The 19,792-nt window shown below is 50.4% G+C and overlaps 1 protein-coding gene across 4 annotated transcripts; it reads right to left on the bottom strand.

Annotated features, from left to right (window-relative positions):
- Positions 1-9,763: 9,763 nt before the first annotated feature.
- LOC118660418 (T cell activation RhoGTPase activating protein) lies at positions 9,764-19,436 on the bottom strand. Of its 4 annotated transcripts, XM_036317813.1 has the most exons (10): positions 19,208-19,436; positions 18,557-18,638; positions 18,416-18,469; positions 17,824-17,890; positions 16,164-16,330; positions 15,329-15,490; positions 14,768-14,877; positions 13,205-13,400; positions 12,288-12,402; positions 9,764-11,711 (listed from the first exon to the last, which is right to left on the bottom strand). In XM_036317813.1, the coding sequence occupies exons 2-10, from the start codon at positions 18,581-18,583 to the stop codon at positions 10,495-10,497; spliced, it is 2,115 nt and encodes a 704-aa protein (XP_036173706.1). In that variant the 5' UTR covers positions 18,584-18,638; positions 19,208-19,436; the 3' UTR covers positions 9,764-10,494. The 4 variants fall into 4 exon arrangements, with proteins under 4 accessions (XP_036173706.1, XP_036173707.1, XP_036173708.1 ...); XM_036317814.1 differs by lacking the exons at positions 18,557-18,638; positions 19,208-19,436 and adding an exon at positions 16,764-16,917; XM_036317815.1 differs by lacking the exons at positions 18,557-18,638; positions 19,208-19,436 and adding an exon at positions 16,764-16,914.
- Between the last annotated feature and the right edge of the window lie 356 nt (positions 19,437-19,792).

Genomic DNA, 19,792 nt, shown 5'->3' with positions numbered 1-19,792 from the left:
ACCCCGAGTTCCGCCAGGGGGCGGGGCCTCCAGGCGTTTCCAGGGGCGGGTTTCGTGGGAAGGGCCCCGGGGCCGCGCACTTCCGGCTCTTGACTCCGCCCACCGCACCTCCCCGGCAGGTGCGCCTGCGCGTTAGCAGCTCTGCGGCCGGGACCGTGGGCGTGGCGCCCCCTGCGGTGTCCCTGGCGGATGCGGGCGCGGTTCCGGCCCCGCTTCAGGGTGGCTTTGGGGCTGGTGTTGGCGCCGTTTGCCCGGCCCTCGCGCTCCCTTCCGTGGGGGCCTCCCCGCTTGTCTCTCCTGCTGCCCTCCCGCTGCTCGCCACCCGGGCTGTCCGGGAGGGTCCCCCGCACACCAGTGGCGCCCCCGCTCCCCTCTCTGTTAACCTGCGGGCGGCAGGGCGCCCCTGGGGGTCTCCCAGCACCCCGCCTCCCCACCGCGCTCCGCAGCCTTGGCTGCATCCCCGCCTTTCTTTCTTTCTTTCTTTCTTTCTTTCTTTCTTTCTTTCTTTTTTTTAATATATTTTATTGATTTTTTACAGAGAGGAAGGGAAAGAGATAGAGAGTTAGAAACATCGATCAGCTGCCTCCTGCACATCTCCCACTGGGGATGTGCCCGCAACCCAGGGACATGCCCTGGGCCGGAATCGAACCCGGGACCCTTCAGGCCGCAGGCCTACGCTCTCTCCACTGAGCCAAACCGGTTTCAGCTCTTTCTTTCTTTTTAAAATATGTTTTTATTGATTTCAGAGAGGAAGGGAGAGGGAGAGAGAGACACATCAAGGATGGGGGAGAATCCTTGATTAGCTGCCTGGGGCGGACTGGGAACTGAGCCTGCAGCGGGCATGTGCCCTGGGCTGGAGTCTGAAGGCCCCTCCTGGCCCGCAGGTCCCCGCTCGGCCTCGGAGTCCCCACGCCTGCTGCCGGCACCTCCGAGGCCTCCGGTCCACCCAGTGGCAAGGGCCGCCCACAGACATCATTTTGGGGATGGGGTGGGCGCTTTTTGAGTCTTTGAGGCTCCTGCACCTTCATGTGTCGGCCCAGGCCCTGAAGAATTCTGTATCGTGGGGTGGGTCTGCGCTGAAATACCAGCAGCTTCGGTTTTCGTGTCACAACGTTAACAATATTGTCTGCGTGTGAGTGAGGTGTGCTTCCCCGAGAGCTCTACCGATGGGGCGTAGACTCTGGAACCGTAGATGATTCTTCAGAAGTGTTGCTGTTGTCGTCACCCCTCAGTGAAGTGCCTAAGGCCTGCGGACCGTCTTCCTACTGAGAGTGGGTGGTAGCAGTAGCACATGAGTTTACAAGTTTTTTTGCCACAAGGTGTGACCAATACTTTGTTAGCTTTAGGCGATAAAATAATTGCAGCCCAAGTGTACCTGGCATGAAGGAAATACTGTTTTTATAAACTCACATTTACAAGGCAGGCCAATGAGAAGGTAGTTATTTACATGGTGGAAGGCTCTCTCCGGAATGTTTGATGTGTGTACGTAGCACCGCGTACAGCGAGCCTGGGCACCGGGCGGGCACCCTCAGAGCAGGGTGTGGGGCGAGGGCACTGCATTTGGAGTTGGGCACTAGAGCTGAACCACGGTTTTGCACTTGCTAGCTGTGTGGCCTCAGGCAACATTTAAATGATTCTTTGTCTTCTTGACAAAGACAACATTTTAGTTGTTATTTTAAAATAACGTAATAGCCGAAACTGGTTTGGCTCAGTGGATAGAGCGTCGGCCTGCGGACTGAAAGGTCCCAGGTTCGATTCCGGTCAAGGGCATGTACCTGGGTTGCGGGCACATCCCCAGTAGGAGATGTGCAGGAGGCAGCTGATCGATGTTTCTCTCTCATCGATGTTTCTAACTCTCTATCTCTCTCCTTTCCTCTCTGTAAAAAATCAATAAAATATATTTTTAAAAAAAAAAAAAAAAAAAAAAAAAAAAAAAAAAAAAATAAAATAACGTAATAGACACTGCTTTACTTGTATTACACCATTATTTTGCATACCGAAAGAGAGAATGTGTATAAGAGTGTTTGGTGTTGTGCCCAGAATTCAAAGTTCCCAAGACCCCCCAGGGAGCCAGTCAGTCCAATGCAAAAGCAAAGAGTCATTTATTTCAAACCTAGGTTTGGCTCCCCTGCCACACTCACTGATGCAACGGTAAGCTCCAGTGGCCGAGAGAGAGACGCCTGATGGGACAGGGGGTTTTAAAGGGGGGTGGAGTGAGGGCAGGAGAGGGGACTGTGGGCCCCGCTGATTGGCCAGGCGCGAGTCGGTCATAGTGATGGCGTGCACTTCCCTTGATTATTATTGGTTAGTCCAGAGAAATCCTGGGTGTGGCTAGTAGCGGCTTCTTCCCATGAGGAAGCACATGGCACCGTCCCAAAATGGAGGACCCAAGGCAAGATGGAGGGCGCAGTCCTTGCCTGGCTCCTGCTGCTGCCGCTCGAACTCGCCACAAGGCAGGATGGCCCTCCCGCACAGCCCCGCAGCTGGCCTGCGGGCAGATGGACTCCAGCGTGTCTGGGCGGCACAGGCCCAGCAAACGGGGTGCGGCCGGTGGAGCGGCCCAGCTCTGGAGGAGCGGCATCCGCTCGGAGCAGGCCCGGCCATGGGGCCGGTGCACTGCAGCATGGCGGCCTCCCCGAGCTAGGGCACGCGCCCCACTCCGCTGCCGCCGCTGCTGCACTGGGCCCGGTCCGGGGGGCAGCGGGCGGGTGGCTGGGGAGCCAATGCCCCCCCCATGGGGCCCAGCGGCTGGCCCACGCAGGCCCCGGCCCCCCCGACCGGGCCCCAAGGGCCGCATGGACCCCCGGCCCCAGCGCGGGCAAGCGGGGAGCCGACCACGGGGGAAGGGAGGGAAGAGCCAGGCGGTGAGGCCTTCCGCTCCCATGACCTCCCCCGGGGTCGGTCGCCGCCCGGCCCCACCCCACGGCCCGCCGCCGGCCACCACGCAGCCGGCCCGGACACTCGGACCGCTCCGGGGAGGCCGGCGGCCGCGGAGGGATCCCAGAGCCCAGCGGCCAGACTCCTCTTCCCGCACTGCCCGGAGAGGCGGGCGGCGCGCCTTTCATTTGGAAAATTGTGAAGTATTATGTAAACAAGATTTAAAACAATTTTTATGAAATGTAGGCCTACCTTCGTAGCTATGTAGGTATGACATTAGGCAGTTATACTGGTGACGATTCTTGGTTGCATGTGGTAGAAACCCATCTGAACTTGCTGGGCAAGAGGAGAATGTTTGAAGTGTACCAGGGTGGTTCCTGTGACTTCAGGAACAGCAGTGTTGTGGGGATGGGGCTTCAGTGTGAGCACCCCCATCCTGTCCCCCATGAAAAATACTTGAAGACTTCTGCTACCCAAGGCAGCAGTTAAAAACGAAACATTCAGTTTGGCCGGCGTGGCTCAGCGTTGAGCGTCGACTTAGGAACCAGGAGGTCACGGTTGGATTCTAGGTCAGGGCACATACCTGGGTTTCGGGATCAATCCCAGTAGGGGGCGTGCAGGAGGCAGCCACTCAATGATTCTCTCTCATCATTGATGTTTCTATCTCTCCTTCCTTCCTCTCTGAAACCAATAAAAAATATATTTTAAAAATGAAAAGCTCAGTGATGAGGACTTTACGGTCCACTAGGATTTATAAGACCAACCTCCTCATTTCGGACCAAAGTGCAGGTGTGCGACTGGCCTGCAGAAGCCCCCAGGGCTGTTGCTCCGGACGCTGCTGCCATTCCCCAGAAAACGTATTTCTCACATCACGGGCTCTACTCCATGTTTCAGAAGACGTCATGTTTGATGACCTCTTAGGTGACTTGGTTCCAGTATCTGTTAATATTGGCGCAACTCTTTACCTGGTGGAGATACGATGCTCAGAAGGAACACCCCCCCCCCCCCAACCCCCCGCCCTTTCTCCAAGCGAGAGCAGAAGGGGGCCGTGTATTGATCCTTTTCATGGGCAGGGTGTCACATATTATTCTGCATCTTTTCTGATTTTTGCCTGACTTGTTAGTTGGGTAGAACTAGTGAACGGTGTTTCAGTTCTCAAGCTTCTCTTTATCTTCCTTCCCCCGGGACTTGTGAATGTCCCAGCATTGTCAGTGGGGGATGGGGGCAGTTTTCATTATGTACACAGGATAATCATGTCTAGAAATGTTGCTGATCTGTTGTTTTTCTGTTCCTTAAAGAAAATCTCAGAATCTCAGACACACTATCATTTCCTCTTGATCTAAGAAGTCAGTGACTCACTTCAGTAAGAAATATATCCTTAAAGGCACAGAAAAAAAATACTAAGAATAATAACATTTCTATTTCTGTGTAACTAGTTGCCCCAGAAATGAGTGGCTTAAATAATAACCATTTTCTTATGCCCCCAGGTTCTGTGGGCCAGGAATATGGAAACAGGAAGCAGGGGGCGTGCTGTGTCTCTGCTCCAGGAGGTTTGGGAATGACTCAACTATTAATGTTGAAGAGAACCTCAAATTTTAATCAAGTAAGCTAAAAAATTAACTTTTATTCTCTCAACAGAAAATATTACAAAATTATTTAAAAAATAATTTTAAATTGATTTTGAGAGAGAGAGAGAGAGAGAGAGTGAGAGAGCGAGAACAAGGGGGAGAGAGAGAGAGTGATTGATTTGTTCTTTGACTTATTGATGCATTCATTGATTGTTTCTTGTGTGTGCCCAGACCAGGGATCGAACCCAAAATCTTGGCATATTGGGACTATCTGATCAGGGCTACAAAACCTTATTTATAGGAAGAAGTGACTAAAAAGGGTATGCATCCTAAAGCTGTACAGAAAGGAGCGTTATCGAACTGTCTCTGGAGTCTGTAATGCCACTCCTGGGGGCAGTGTTAATAAAAATATTGTGTAATTTTGAGGGGGATTTTGTTTGTTATCAAAATACAGCTTCATTAAATTTACAATTTATTTAATGTCAGCTTCATTACATTGATGGCGTGTGGTGTTGTTTCTCGTAAATATTAGTGCTCACTCTTGAGTCTGTATTGGTGACTTTCGTATTCTTTTTCCTGTAGGACAGCGGTTCTCAACCTGTGGGCCACGACCCCTTTGGCGGTCGAACGACCCTTTCACAGGGGTCGCCTAAGACCATCCTGCATATCAGATATTTACATGACGATTCATAACAGTAGCAACATGACAGTGATGAAGTAGCAACGAAAATAATTTTATGGTTGGGTCCCAGCATGAGGAACTGTATTTAAAGGGCCTGTATTTAAGAACTGTATTTAAAGGAACTGTATTTGAGAACCACTGCTCTAGGAGATGGGGCTTGAAGGAGCGAAGCTGTTGCTTGGCTCTGAGGCTCACACTCAGGGTCGGAGCTGCTCTGTGCTTCCGTTCCTCCGGGAGCTCAGAATGAGGTGTTTCCGATCATTTCCTTCTGATGGAGGAGCCTCCGCAGCTCCCAGGTCGGGTGAGAGGATGCTGCCACCCCACAGGGCAAAACCGTGACTCAGAGCGTGAGAAAAGGGCGCTCAGGTCCTGGGACGTTTCCAACTCAAAACCACGCCGGGCTTTTGAATAAAAAGTAAAATTCGAAGCCAGCGGATGGAAACTTCTTGTAAGGAGATATAAAAAACCCCGACCTCTTCCTCTTCTGAAAAATGAGAGTTGTTTTTGTGAAAGGTCTGAGCCTCGAGTAGATTTCTTTGAGATGAACCTGGCAGAAGCGATCCAACCGGGAGTCAGGGACGTCATCCGGGGCAGCCCCTCGGCTCCCCCTCTGCATGCGCTGTGCCCCGGGGTCTCAGTTTCACCGGAAAAACGGACGCAGGCCATCAAATCGTGCTAGAATCTACGTGGTTTTAGTTGAAAGCCAGGAGTTCCTTGGCCTTTATCTCTGATCAAAGGTAAACTTCACCCATTTTGATGGAACTTCTCTGTGGATTTAAAAGTATCTCAGGTCTGTGGAATAGAACAGATTTTATTACAGAAAAAAACCCTACAACCAGCCTCGAATATGTGCCCCTCATCCCGCAGGCTGGGACGGAGGAAAAGAGCCGCCGTCAGCAGGTGGCCGATCAAATGCCCACTTCCTCTCGCATTAGCGTGTGATCAGGGGCGAGTTACATCCTTTTCTCACATATAAAAACATGGATATGAACATTCACCTCATGACGTCGTGACAATTAAATGAAATGGCAGAGAATTTAAAACAGAACAAAACAAAGAACTCCCCATCTAGTTACGGCCCCTGGCATCCACGCGGAGCTCAGAAAATGCTGAAAGTAAGAAAGGAAAGAAAGGATAGCGCCCAAAATCTACCCCCGCCCCCCTCGCGGAGTCTGAATCCAGACCAGACCGAAGAGAGGACCTCAGGAAGGGGGAGGGGAGGGGCCTTCGGGGGCGGTCGGTGGCAGCAGCCTGGAGAAATCCCAGCTCAGAGGGTTTTCTGCGAGGCCGAGGTGGGAGGAATGGCATAGATAGAGGGAACCCTGTTGTATTTTTGGGGTTGAGTTCTTTAATTCCACAGCTGCTGTGGTGCTAGGATTTCCCCCATTTCATGGGTGAAGAAACCGGGGCTCAGACTGTGGGCGCCCGGCCCCCGGGGGCACTTGTGGGGTGTGGACTCGGGCTGTGAATTCAGGCCTCATCTCCTCCAGAGATGCTGTCGCTCTGAGTTTGCTCTCTGCTTTCTGCGGCTGTGGCTCCCGGATCCCTCTCTGCCGCCTGTAATAGGAGGGGGGCCGCCCCCCCATCTTCCCTCCCTGACATGGAATTTGTACCCGGGAGTGGACACCACGCAGGGTCTGAGTCTACAGTTAAAATAGTGCCAGAAAGTGATTTGTTTCCACCTCTAGCAAAATGTTTGTACTCTGATTCCTCAGTAATGTGCCCTCTGCAGATGGAGAGTTAAGATCTTACATAATTCAATTAAAAATCTCCAAGTATGTGAGATCCAGCTGATGTGGGTTTCTGTCTCCTTGACCTTCAGGAGGAGGGCGGTCCTGGCGCTGCCTCCAGGGAGATCACAATCAGGACAATTCAGCAGAATTTATGTTTCTAACGGTGCATTAGGACGACAGCGCTGGCCGCGCTGGCCGCTCTCGCCTATGGCCGTGGGAAGCACGGGGCCTTCACCGTGGTTTGCTTCATTAGCACGACGAGCCGTGGCTGCCACGCCCACTGCCCAGGGACCCCGTGTGGCCTCTGTGCTGTTTGCTGAGCAGTCTCGCTCAGCTCTGGTGCGAACAGCCCTCCTTGGTTCCATCTGCAAGTCGACGTTTCTGGACCACGTCGTGGGTGGTGCTGGGGTGGGCTCAGTGTGTCACTGCAGGCGGTCACAGTGCATCGCCCCTCCCCTCTGTGTGGGAGGAGAGAAAATTCCCTGCCTTCCCCCGGGGAAGAAATTCTAGTCTGTTCTGTCAGATTCCAGGACACTGAGTGCTGAAGTTTTCCCGCCTCTCGCTTGGTAAGAGGGCCGGGGTCCTCCTGAGCCAGGCAGGCCCAGCAGGCGAGGCAGGGGCGCTCGGAGGCCCAGGCGCCGGACCCTGGCGATCAGGCATGGATTTAGGTTGAAGGCCCTACGGGGAGTCAGGTCCCTTGGTGATGGTCCCATTTGGGACTGTGGGGCCCGAGGAGGTCCGTGGACAGAAGGCTGGTTTCCTGGGTCCTTGCCTGACGTACCATGCTCCTATCACCCATACCTCACTGTAAGCATGCGCCCTCTGTCTACGCATTAAAAACTGTCCGTGTCATCAAGGTATTGGTAGGTATTACCTATGAAACTTGGTGTAGTGGGTTGAATGGTGTTGCCCCCCCCCTTCATTTATTTGTTAAAGTCCTAACTCCTAGTATCTCAGAATGTGACTTTAAAGAGGAAAATGAGGTCATTCGAGTGGGCCCCAATCCAATATGACTAGTGTCCTCACAAGAAAGGGAAGTTTGGGGACAGATACACATAGAGGGAAGGCAGTGTGGGGGACAGAGAGACAACCATCTATGGCCAGGGAGAGAGGCCTGGACAGCTCCTTCCCTCACGGTCCTTCAGGCACCAGCCCTGCCCAGACCTCCATCTCCCTCCCAGCCCCTAACACGGGAGACGACATATTTCTGTTGTCTGAGCCACTGCTTGTGGCGGCCGCGGCAGCCGGGCCGGGCCGGGCCATCCTGTCATAAACGAGGAGTGCGCACAGCACCCTGCAGTGTTGGAACCGCTGGCCCGTCTCCACCGCTCGGAGACTGTCACGGCGATGGCATGTGCTTCACTGCAAGACACGCCTACATGTCTGTCAGCAAACTGTGCTACCGGCCACAGGCAGAGCTTCCAGTCGACGCCTGCCTTTTCACAGTAGGAAACTGGGGTAGGGTTTTCGTGGTCTGAGCTGGGTCACGGGGAGGTCTGGTCAGTGGTGGAGTGGAGTAGGTTGGAGGCTGCCTACCTTACAGTCTTACCCATCGTTTGATGAGGATTCTCTGATTCTCAATAAGAAGTTGCTAAAAACATGATGGGAAAAATGTTTTCAGTCTGAAATACTTAGCACAGCCCTGGCCACGTGGTAGAAGCTAAAAATCGTAACTATTTCTGGTAGTGTCCAGTTCTGGAAAAGGATTGCTTAAGTTAGCAGTCGGGGAGGTGGGGGTGTCTGTCCTTGAAATCTACACATTATCGGTGGTGCTTAATAAAGTATTTTTTTATGATATTGTTGGGCCTCAATGTGCTGCCTTCAGCAATCCGAGTTATAGCAGTTTTAACTTTGTTACATTATTAATAAACCACCTCTGAAAAAATAGGTCTTCACCATCTGGTAGCTAGTCTACACAGAAATATTTCTTTAACAAATATAACTTTCAGTATTTTATGAGAGAAGGTGATAAAATAAGGAAAATTTCCAAGTATCTCTAACTAATTATCATTATGTTTGCTAATAAAACAATAAAAATAAGGTTTAATTCACTAAAAAGACAGGAAATATGGTATTTGCTATCGTCCTGTTTTGCATACTAAATTTTCTGGCCTGTGCATGACCATCTGCTGAAAAATGGCTCAAGTGGGTACATTTTCATGGTTTTGCAAACCTCAGAAGAACAGGGATTCTCTTTTCCCAAACATGAGACCCCCAGCTTTGCTATTAGTCTAGAACAGGGATTCTCAACCTTCCTAATGCCGCGACCCTTTAATACAGCTCCTCATGTTGTGGTGACCCCCAACCATAAAATTATTTTCGTGGCTACTTCATAACTGTAATGTTGCTAATGTTATGAATCATAATGTAAATATCTGATATGCAGGATGTATTTTCATTGTTACAAATGTAACATAATTAAAGCATAGTGATTAATCACAAAAACAACATGTAATTATATATGTGTTTTCTGATGGCCTTAGGCGACCCCTGTGAAAGGGTCGTTCGACCCCCAAAGGGGTCGCGACCCACAGGTTGAGAACGGCTGGTCCAGACTAACAAATGCATATATTCAGCAAGTGCTTGTTGAGTGAATCAATGTGTGAATGATTTTCTTGGTGGGGTTCTGTGAACAGAGGGAAAGGAAGTAACCTGTCAGTGAGGAATGAACATTTTTAGCCCTAGCTGGTTTGGTTCAGCGGATAGAGTGTTGGCCCTCGGACTGAAGGGTCCCGGGTTCGATTCCAGTCAAGGGCATATTCTCTGGTTTTGGTTGGAGTACGTGCAGGAGGCAACCTATTGATGTGTTTCTCTCTGTCTTTCCCTCTCCCTCCACTCTCCCTAAAAATCAATGGGAAAATATCCTCAGCTGAGAATGAACAAAAACAAAAAAAGAAGGAACATTTTTACTGTGAAAAAGGCAGGCAATTTATTGTAGTGAGATTATACTGAGTTTATATACGACTGTGATGCATATAAAGTACCATCCTCCACACGCCTGGGAAGACATCCCTGAACCGCAAGGAAACTCAAAGTGCTATCGATGTGATGCGTTTTCACTAACCGATCCCATTAGAATCACATGATTAGAAGGACACATGGAAGTATTTCCATACATTTTCATGACGGCCTTTTCCTTCCCCAGCGTTCGTGGTGCCCTGACAACCCCACAGGGTCCCTGCGGGTGAGTCTGCTGCTCCCCTTCCTGCGGTGACGAGCCACCCCCCTGCTGCTTAGGGCGCTGCTGACGAAGAGTTAGGCCTTCCCCTGAAACGGAGCTCGTGGAAACTATGAAAGCGGGCATGACATTTGAAGCAACATAAGAACAAGAAAACATTAGTTTTAAACACCAGCAGGTAGAAAGTGCCCCCAGAGGGGGAGAAGAGCACTGCAGTGCACCCCAAGTTCACAAACAGATACAGACACGTGTTTATGTGGACATTTTTGCACCCGACGCCTTGGCTGGAACACACTTTATACATGTGCTATGTGTGCACGGATCGGTGCACGCAGCCGGCACCGAGGGCTACACGATGCCTCGAAGGAGCTTATTCTGGACTTTTAGAAAACAGTCTGGAAGCAGTTCATGCGGCCACTGCATCTGCCATGGGCGTGCCACACGCCTGGCCACCTCCTAGATGTAGGACTCCTTGGCGTAGAGGAGCTGGTCAGCCTCGAAGGCCGGCTGGCTGCAGCGCCCCGCCAGGCAGTCCCACGGGCTCTGCTGCGTAGACTCGGACACGGTTCTGAGCTGATGCAGCTCGGGCCTCCCAGTGACGGCCACTTGTCCAATCGTCTCCACGGAAGCACAGCCGGCCCTGCTGTGGCTCCAGCTCGCAGTCCTGGGCGAGAGTCTGTGCCCGTCGAGTGGCTCTTGGCCACACGCATTCCCTGAGTCCCCTCCGTGGTGCCCGGGTAGGCGAGGCGGCAGCCCCGAGTCCAGGCTGAGCATCCTGGCCCGCAGGCTGCCAACCGTCTGGCTCCCAAGGGCAGTGAGCGCTGGGGCCTGGCCCCGCACGGCCTCTTGGTAGGAGGGTGGGCTGCCGGGCCTCGTCCTGTCCACCAGCCGGAACACGTCCTCCCCCGACAGGGCACGGGATCTTGGGCTAAAGTCCAGAGCTGCTTGGCCGTGGGTTTCAGACAAGTTTTCCCGGACGATTCGCCCGGCGAGCTGGCTCTCCCTTCTGAAGTCTTTCCTGCCGGGCTCTCTGGCTCTCACAGACAGGCTGGGGGGCTTGGGGAGTGCCCTTTTGTGTGAGGCGAAGGAGAAGGACATGGAGTGTTTTTTTATTTCTCTGCTGGGCTTACTTTTATCTGTCTTCGTGAAAGACTGATGTCTGCTGAAGAAGCTTCTCCTGGGGCTGGAGGGGGAAGCCGGGGGCGAGCTGTCAGAGGAGGCGTCCGGGGAGCCTCTGGAGCAGGCCGTGGGCGCCCATCCCTGCGGGGACACTGCGCCGGGCGGGGAGCTCTGCACCCGCAGGTCCTGCAGCCTCTGGCTCCCGCTGTCCACCGCGGGAAACACCTCCTCTGGGAAGGGGTCCTCGGCTTCCTCACTGCCTGACCGGGAGGCCGGCCGGGCCCCGGGGGAGTCCTCGCTGCGTGTCAGTTTCGGGTTAGCTCGCCGGCTCCCGCGGCGCTCTGGTGAGGGCGACACGCTGGGCTCCGAGTGCCTCCTGTCTGGGTCACCGAGGGAGCTTCTCAGCCGGGCCACAGTGCTGGCCACGGGCTCCACGCGGGCAGCTGTGCCCCAGGGCCCGGGGGGCAGCCTGGCCGGGGAGCCCAGGGCGCTGCCGCAGTCCCCGTCAGGGTCGTTGCTGTCATAGGCCGAGTCATTCTGCAGGGTCGACGCGTCTGCAGACATGAAAGGGAGGCACGAAAGGGAGGCTGAGCTTTTGCTCAGGTTCTTTCAGAAATGAGCTTCCTATCGGGGGTGGCAGTGGGTAATTAGGTGACGCTACTTTGGGGTTTGAAAGAAAGATATTTGCCACATTAAATATGTGTTTCTTTCAAAATCAACTGTCAGTGGGGACAGGGAGGGAGGTGGGGAGGGAGAAAACAGCATTTCACTGAAAATGGACTGATCTTCACTTTAAAAACGACCCTTCGGATGGCCTTCTTGGGTTCATTTCCATTTTAACGGACCGTATTCCAATAGTGGAAACAGAAGGGTATGACCCGCCCTCTGGCTCAGGTTCATCAGCAAGACTAGCAGTTTCTGCTGTGGAACAAGCAGGGGCCCAGGCGCAGCCCCAGTGAGTGCCTGCAGCCCGAGGAGATGCTGCAGGGAGAGCCAGGAGCTCAGTTAACCTCTTCCCCCCGGTGAGTCCACACTCAGCCCGTACCCTGTCACAGCAGCTCCTGCCTCATAACCAGGGACACTGGACACTGGACACGCAATGCAACGCGAGGCCGACAGCACGCCCATACCTGAGCCGTCCGTGTGCTCCAGGGAGTCATCGGAGATGGAACTGGAATGTGCCGGAATGTTCTCCCCAAAGATTTCCAAACAGTTGTCGATGAGAAATTCCACCAAAGTCTTCACCTGGGAGGGCACATGAGCAGATGGTCAGCTTAAAGGCATCTTTATTTTCTTAAACGGAGGGGGACAGGGCAGGGTCAGCTGCCAGGGCGGTGCCACAAGGAGCCTAGAAGTTGTGTGTCTGGGAAGAGCAGACAGAAAATGTGGCAACCATCTCTATATTAAAGTCATTTTCGAGACATGCACTTTTTATTTGGGAATTTGAGAAACTTTTAAAGTAACTGAATTTTTCCTTTAAGTGAGGAGTGTCTCCAACCCACAGCTGGACGGAGTGTGATGCAGAGAGGAGAGAAGTGGGGGCGTTCTGCCTGGGAGATGGATGTGAACATGGGAAGCACTAAACTCTGCCTCTCTTGCCGAAACCGGTTTGGCTCAGCGGATAGAGCGTCGGCCTTCAGCCTGAAGGGACCCGGGTTCGATTCCGGTCAAGGGCATGTACCTTGGTTGCGGGCATATCCCCAGTGGGAGATGTGCAGGAGGCAGCTGATCGATGTTTCTCTCTCATCGATGTTTCTAACTCTCTATCTCTCTCCCTTTCTCTCTGTAAAAAATCAATAAAATATATTTAAAAAATAAATAAATAAATAAACTCTGCCTCTCTGAGATGGAAGGCCACGGCCTGGGCTTAGTCAGTTCATTAACTGCCCGTCTGATAGTGGAACTGTGACCGAGACACCCTGCGTCTCCCACCTTCACTGTGAGGGCGGCCCAGTCAGAGACGCAGAGGCACTGCATCACCTTGATGTGCAGACGGACGGGCGGGGGGATGAGAAACGGAGTTTCCCAGAAACAGGCTGGAACAAACCTGATTGTTCAAGTCTTTCTGGGCTTCCAGCGAGAGGTTCTGGTCATTCTCCCGGGTCAGCATGTTGGGCCCCACGCAGATGGCGAGGTTGCTGGCGTCCATCTTGCTGACCTCGGCGTTCTTGCTGACCAGGTAGAGCACGGAGAGCAGGTGCTTGAGCAGCAGCAGGTTGGGCCGCGGCAGCTTCTCTGCGACCCTGCAAAGAGGTTCAGGGGGCGGCTCAGAGGCTTTGCTGGCTGCAGTGTAGCAGCCGAAACTCCCTCACCCAGACTTCCTTTAAAATGAGGAAGGTGCTGCTTTCACAAGTAACATTATGAAATGCTCATTCAGACTCTTCCAAGGGCAGCTGACATGGGATGAAACTGGCTAACCAGACATCGTGACAACCTACAACACCGACACCAATGACTCATCCTGCTATTTACACAGACCCCAGGTGTGGGAGCATTCACTCCTGCAACAAATACCAGAGCTTAATATTTTGAAAACCATTTTTGTATAAGAATCTTTTAGCTACGAACAATGCCTTTTTGTTCCCAACACTGCAAGACTGTGTGTTTTGTGTGTGTTTTTAACACAATCATTTGCTTTTTTTCTGACCTGTGACCATGGAACAAAGATGAGACATTTTTGCACCATTCTGAGAAATCTTTATGGAGAAGAAATCAGTGTATAAGGCATGTTCATAACTATGGTCAAGGCAGCATTTCAGCGGCAACATTATTACTAACAAATAATAAATTAGGCTTTTAAAGCCTCTCTTTTTGAAAAAAAATGAAATGGTGACTCTAATATATGGATCATTTTCATTTTTCATAAGACGTTGTTCTGAAAGAGCTTTATGTCTTTAAGTAGAAAGTAATTTTCATTTTGGGACAAACACTCTAATGTCTTCAATTCTATAAATATTTCAATGAAAATATTTAGCCATGTGGGCAATTATAGTATATAGGCACACTCTCATAGGATTTGGCAAAAGTGCTGATATTTTAAAGTTAGGCATTTAAGATTCTCTAGTCACCAAGAGGTCATACTTTCATTCACATATGTAATTATTTTCGCTGTCACTGGAGTTTGTTTTTATATAGTTTTCATTCTGGTTAATTAGAAGAATATGAAATATATTATGGAATTTAATGAACAAAACAATCCCTTCTAGATTATTCTCTGTGCTGTCAGGGATGCTTTCTGGGAGAATGGTTGTCTTGCAGGACACCAGTTGGTATAGGTTAAGGAAAACCCCAAATTCCTACACCTGGCTGGCTAGCCCGTTTTGAAGCTTTCATCTATGATTCTGCTTCATACCTTCTCAAACGACTTATCTTTTTAGACTCCCCCACCTCTTGTGATTTGTACTGAAGCTCATGTTCTACTTTTTGAAAAAGCATCTACTCTCCTTTGGCCGAAACAGTGTTTGTAAATGTCCAGGGTAACGCCTGATTTTCATTCTGGGCAGATGAGCAGTTCCACACGGGTCCCCTCATCATTACCATGTGCAGGAAGCACCCTGCCATGCGATGAATGGAGAGATGGAGTCCAGGTGGGAGGACCCTGACGACTTACTGTTTCAGGGCCTCGATCCTGTCCTCCTCAGTTGGTCTCTCCAGGGCACCCATCCAGTCCTCAAACAGGTCACAGGAGAGCAGCTTCCGGGGGATACTTCGGAGGAAGTCCTGGAGGATGAAGAAAGGGTACCGTTTGGCCTGTCTGTGCTGGGTAATGTGCTGGTGTCTTTATGTCCACTTGGTTTGTTCCATCTCAGGGAACCTATGCTCATCTTGCCACAGGCTGTGCCCCTTCCTTCCTGCATTTGGTTAGTTTGAAGGAGATCTCTCTCTTGTGTTGTCTCTCAGCAACTTCCTACAACAGGCACAGTAAGGGCACCATCCAAGGGGCCACAAGATTCAGGGGTATGGACTTGGCCATAGGACAACCCAAGTCCCTTTCTCCTCAAAATGCTGGGGAACTTTAAAGCCTTATATAATAAATAAAAGGCTCAACTTAAGCAAAATGCAAGATCAGTGTACTTTGGTTTGTAGAGAGGAGAACCCATTTCTCGTATCCTGAGCATTAATGTATCAGAACCCATTGGCAGGTTCTTTGGCGCCAATGCTGTGAACTCACCTTAAAGACCACTGCCAGGAGGTGCACGGGGAGACTTTTCAGATCCACCATGACTCCCGAGTTGAGCTCCTCCTTGAGCTCTTTGCGGGCTTTCTCGTTGGCTGCTTTCCTAAATATCCCTTCAGTGGAAGGGCCTTTCAGGCACAGGATAGTAAGAATATCCTAGAGGAAAGAGGTATAGGAATAGGAAATGGTGACCCTTGGTTTGAAGACATACTTTGCTACTAATACACCAGAAAGCTATGTTTAGGGAGGAGAAAGAGGAGGAAAAGAGTGCACCTGCACAGTAGCTAACTTTATCTGTCATAAAACATCCTCTCCATTAATGTTAGTTCCCCACGATACTGAGTTAGTCTTAACAAGTGGCCACTGAGGCCAGCTGTTCCCTTCAGTCCAGTTGCTGTCAACTCTTCCTCCACCCTCCACTTCTCTGAGAGAAGGTGCCTTGTGGAAGCTCTTATTTGCACATCCTAGAACTGCTCCGGCCTCCTCCCTGGACCCATTCCACATACACATTGGATTTCGGATCAGATGTGCTACACCACATCTCTGTCTGCTGATTTTTCAGAAGCCACACATTTTCAACATTCTTAACTCTAGGAAGTCAAGGACAGAGCGACCATCAGTCTGAGCTCATTGGCAAATACAAGCCATTTCTAGAATGTAAGCAGCCAGGGACTGTCCTGACTGCACTCCCAGCAGAAACCATTTCTAAGAGGGAAAACACGAAAGATCGGCCTCAATAAGCTCAGTGTGAGGATGACATTCAGGCTGCCCAAGGACTTTTCAATCTGGCAGAAAGCTGAAGTAGGGTGACAAGTCAACGCGCGCCTACCTGGATGGGTCTGGGGAGGGTGTCATCGTCACCACAGATAATTGACAAGGGCTGATCAAACAATGACGCTTTCAATTCTGGCTCTGAAGCCCCAGAAAAATCTGATGGCGGAGAAAGCCTTCTCATGAGAAAGGGCCAGGACAGCACCTTCTTTCTCTTCTTAATTTCTACAGCCAAGAAAACAAGGCAAGGTGAAAATTTAGATTAAAATATTAACAAACAGAGATCCATGTCAGACAGTGGGTATCGCCAGTCACATAATGTCACTTCTGGTATGCCATATGGGAGAAATACTCTTGCAAAAACTGAGAAAGCAAAGGGCATGCATCTTAATCTCTAAACATCAACCCAGAAAACCACCACGTTACCAGGGCAACCAGCCCCTAAACATCAACACCAGGGTTCTTCAGTCTCCACCTTTCCTGTTTTTACCCGCCACTAGCTGTTGGCTACAAAAACTGGCAAAACCTAACTGTGCGGGTCATAAACCACCATCTTAACCTATTGACCTTAACAGCTGGGTGGACATCTTTCATGTGAAATACATTAGTTTAATCTGCTCCTTTGAAGAAAATGAAACTTATAAAGAGAGGAACTGACTTGCTCAAGATTATTTTGAAGATCCTTAGTGGGGCGGGCTGCAGCCATGCTTGCACCACCGGCCACTAGAGGGAGCGACATCACTCAGCCTGTCTGTAGTTCCTTCTCCAGGGTTGCAGCCGCGGCTGCCTTAGGACCAGGAGAGCACAAACTGCTGCAGAAAGGTCGGAGCCCAGACACGGCAATTGGGAATTATTAGTGAACACCACCAAGAGCTCTTTGCGGGCTTGTGTGTGCAATGGGTACTGCCTTTCACAAGTTTCCTTCTTTTTCTCTTTTCTCTTCCTCTCCTTCCCCCCCGCCAATTAGAAAAGCTGTATTTTCTAAATGCACCGGCATATGTTTCTATACAATTTATACTGGCAAGTGGGAGAGGCTGGGTGGAGAAGTGGCTTTTTCCCATGGTTCAGGAGAATTGGGTCAAGGTTATGTTACCGTAATGCACTATGAAAAGAGTGAAAAGTGAACCGTGGGCCCTAGCCAGTTTGGCTCAGTGGACAGAGTGCCGGCCTGCAGACTGAAGGGTCCCGGGTTCAGTTCTGATCAAGGGCACATGACTAGGTTGTGGGCTCGATCCCTAGTGGGGGCATTCAGGAGGCAGCCATTCAATGATGTTTCTATCTCTCTTTCCCTTCCTTTCTGAAATCAATAAAAATACAATAAAAACAAACAAAAAAAGTCAACTGTGGGTTCTTTGGAATTCAATGTCAGCAAAGATTGCTACGTAGGTTCTTAGATTCACTTTCCATTAGAGAAGTAAGGAAAGGAAAAAGGCATTGAGTGTTTTTCATATGTCCATATGCCTTAATTGTCAAAACGGAACGGCCAGGACATCTGTCGCCCACGAGGAGCCCCTGGGAGAGTGGGGTGGCTCTGAGGGGTCTTTCCTGTGCTCTGATGCTCGGGGGGTTGGGGCCTCCCCTTGAGAGTGGATGGTCTGCGGTCTTTAAGAGCACATCATACAGATAATTCCTAGTAGAGAAACATCCTGTGGTTTTGCAAACCAAGAACATTTGCTGTTAGCACTTACATAAAAGACCAGTATGTTTTCAAAACTCACCAATTAGCTGGCAAATGCTATCTTCACTCTCACATGATGCCAACAGAGGATGTTGCTTGATATCACCCTAAAAGCAGGTTTACTTTAGTTACAATAATGACTGAAGAAACCTACCCAGGCTTCCCCCACAAAATGTTCATATAACATTTTATTCATATTAAAAATTAGCCAAAGAGTCCACTGATTTCTTTCTAGCTTCTAGAACAGGGGTGGGCAAACTTTTTGACTCGAGGGCCACAATGGGTTCTTAAACTGGACCGGAGGGCCGGAACCAAAGCATGGATGGAGTGTTTGTGTGAACTAATATAAATTCAAAGTAAACATCATTACATAAAAGGGTACGGTCTTTTTTTTTTTTAGTTTTATTCATTTCAAACGGGCCGGATCCGGCCCACAGGCTGTAGTTTGCCCACGGCTGTTCTAGAATCAATAGTAAAGCACTGATTGTTTCATATAAGAGTTTAACACACTGCATTTAGGATACTAATTTTCTACTCTAATAATTAAATAAGCCAAACAATATTCAGTTAAAGCAGAAAGTTTTTCCTCTTCTCACAGTGCAGATAAAAACTTTAAGAAATTGCTTTCTTACCTCTGATTGACATTCAATTAATGTCTCCATATTATTGGTATTTAGTGTTTTCGACTAAAAGAGAAAAAAAAGTAGGTTAGGTAAACATTTGGCTCAAGCCTTTGGAAAATATGAACGCGTGAAGATGAGAGCGGCACATACAGCATTGCAGCTGCTTGTCAGCTTCATCAGAAGTTTGGCCGACTGTCCCGCTGAAGTCCCCTCCCGTGCGGCCTCGCTCTGCCTACGGAGAAATCACATGGGAGAGAGTCAGGGGGGACACACAGGGTCAGCTGGCCGATTTCAGTGCCACTTCGCCAGAGCACGAAGTCTGAAACTATTGGGTAGGAAAGTTGTCATTTACAGTACAGTGTGTGACCAGATGTCTTATGCTATTCGGAACAGCGTCTGATTACACATTTCTAACTCAGTTAAGCCTCAGCTCACCACCAGGCCAAATTCTGTTCTGCATTATTACATCCCCATCAAGAGAGAATCTGGATGACAAGTCCAGTAACAACTTTTTTGGGGGGGAGAGCTCACCTTGCGTCAGGTATCATATTAAGAGCTGTGCATGAATTTGCTCATCTGACCAGAAAAGAGAAAAGCTCAGACATGACACTAAGGGAACATTTACAGAATTCCTATGCCCCAGAGAACAGGCTTCTCCCGAAGCAGAGCTCCCCGTGCTCAGAATCTTTATAGCTCTGCTGCACCCTCCACCGCGCAGCTGTTTTCTTTCGGATCAGATCTGAAAGCCCAGCGACCCGCTAGCAGCCTGCCGTCGGGTGCCTGCGAACTGATGGCACTTACCCGGGGGGTGGAGAGGAACCCCAGCCAGAGCTCCTCTACCTCCGGGCGCTGCGGGGATCGTGGGGACTGGGAGAGGCAGCACGACACCCGTTAATCCGCTGGCAGAGAGGAGACGGACTGTGTTGCCTTCACGTGTTCTGCATTATAAGCGAGGGGCGGGCAGGTGGAAATTCACCATCTGCTGGGACCGGAAAGAACATCATGGGCCGTCACCCTGCGGAGCCAGACGCCGGAGAGCACCCGCTTCCTCATTCCTTTTAGGGCAGCTCTGGGTCTTTTTATTTTTTATTCCTTCCACTGGAGAGTAAAAGAAAATCTGTAAACTGCCGGGGGTGGAAAAGATGACACATGGCCCTAGGTGAAGGCTCTGATTAATGTCACAGGTGGGATGTGTGATAGAGAATGGGTTATTCTGGACGTAAACATCATTTTATTTTCTAACGTGGTCATTTCTGCCCCACTTTTTTGGCATCCTGTTTGAGGGCTGTCTCCCCTCCCACCCACCCTATACTATTTTCATCTGTCACCACACTTTAATTTTTTTAAAATATATTTTGTTGATTTTTTACAGAGAGGAAGGGAGAG

The sequence above is a fragment of the Myotis myotis genome, unplaced genomic scaffold (genome assembly GCF_014108235.1).
Source record: "Myotis myotis isolate mMyoMyo1 unplaced genomic scaffold, mMyoMyo1.p scaffold_m19_p_7, whole genome shotgun sequence".
NCBI lineage: Eukaryota > Metazoa > Chordata > Mammalia > Chiroptera > Vespertilionidae > Myotis > Myotis myotis.
This window is presented reverse-complemented; position numbering and strand designations above follow the sequence as displayed.

Excerpts from the sequence above, each read along its gene's own strand:
- LOC118660418 (XM_036317813.1), bottom strand. The coding sequence starts at position 18,583 with ATGAAGCTGACAAGCAGCTGCAATGCT. Across the intron at positions 13,401-14,767 it reads AGGATCGAGGCCCTGAAACA|GGTCGCAGAGAAGCTGCCGC; the intron begins GTAAGTCGTCAG and ends ACCTCTTTGCAG. Across the intron at positions 11,712-12,287 it reads GGAGCACACGGACGGCTCAG|ACGCGTCGACCCTGCAGAAT; the intron begins GTATGGGCGTGC and ends TCATGTCTGCAG.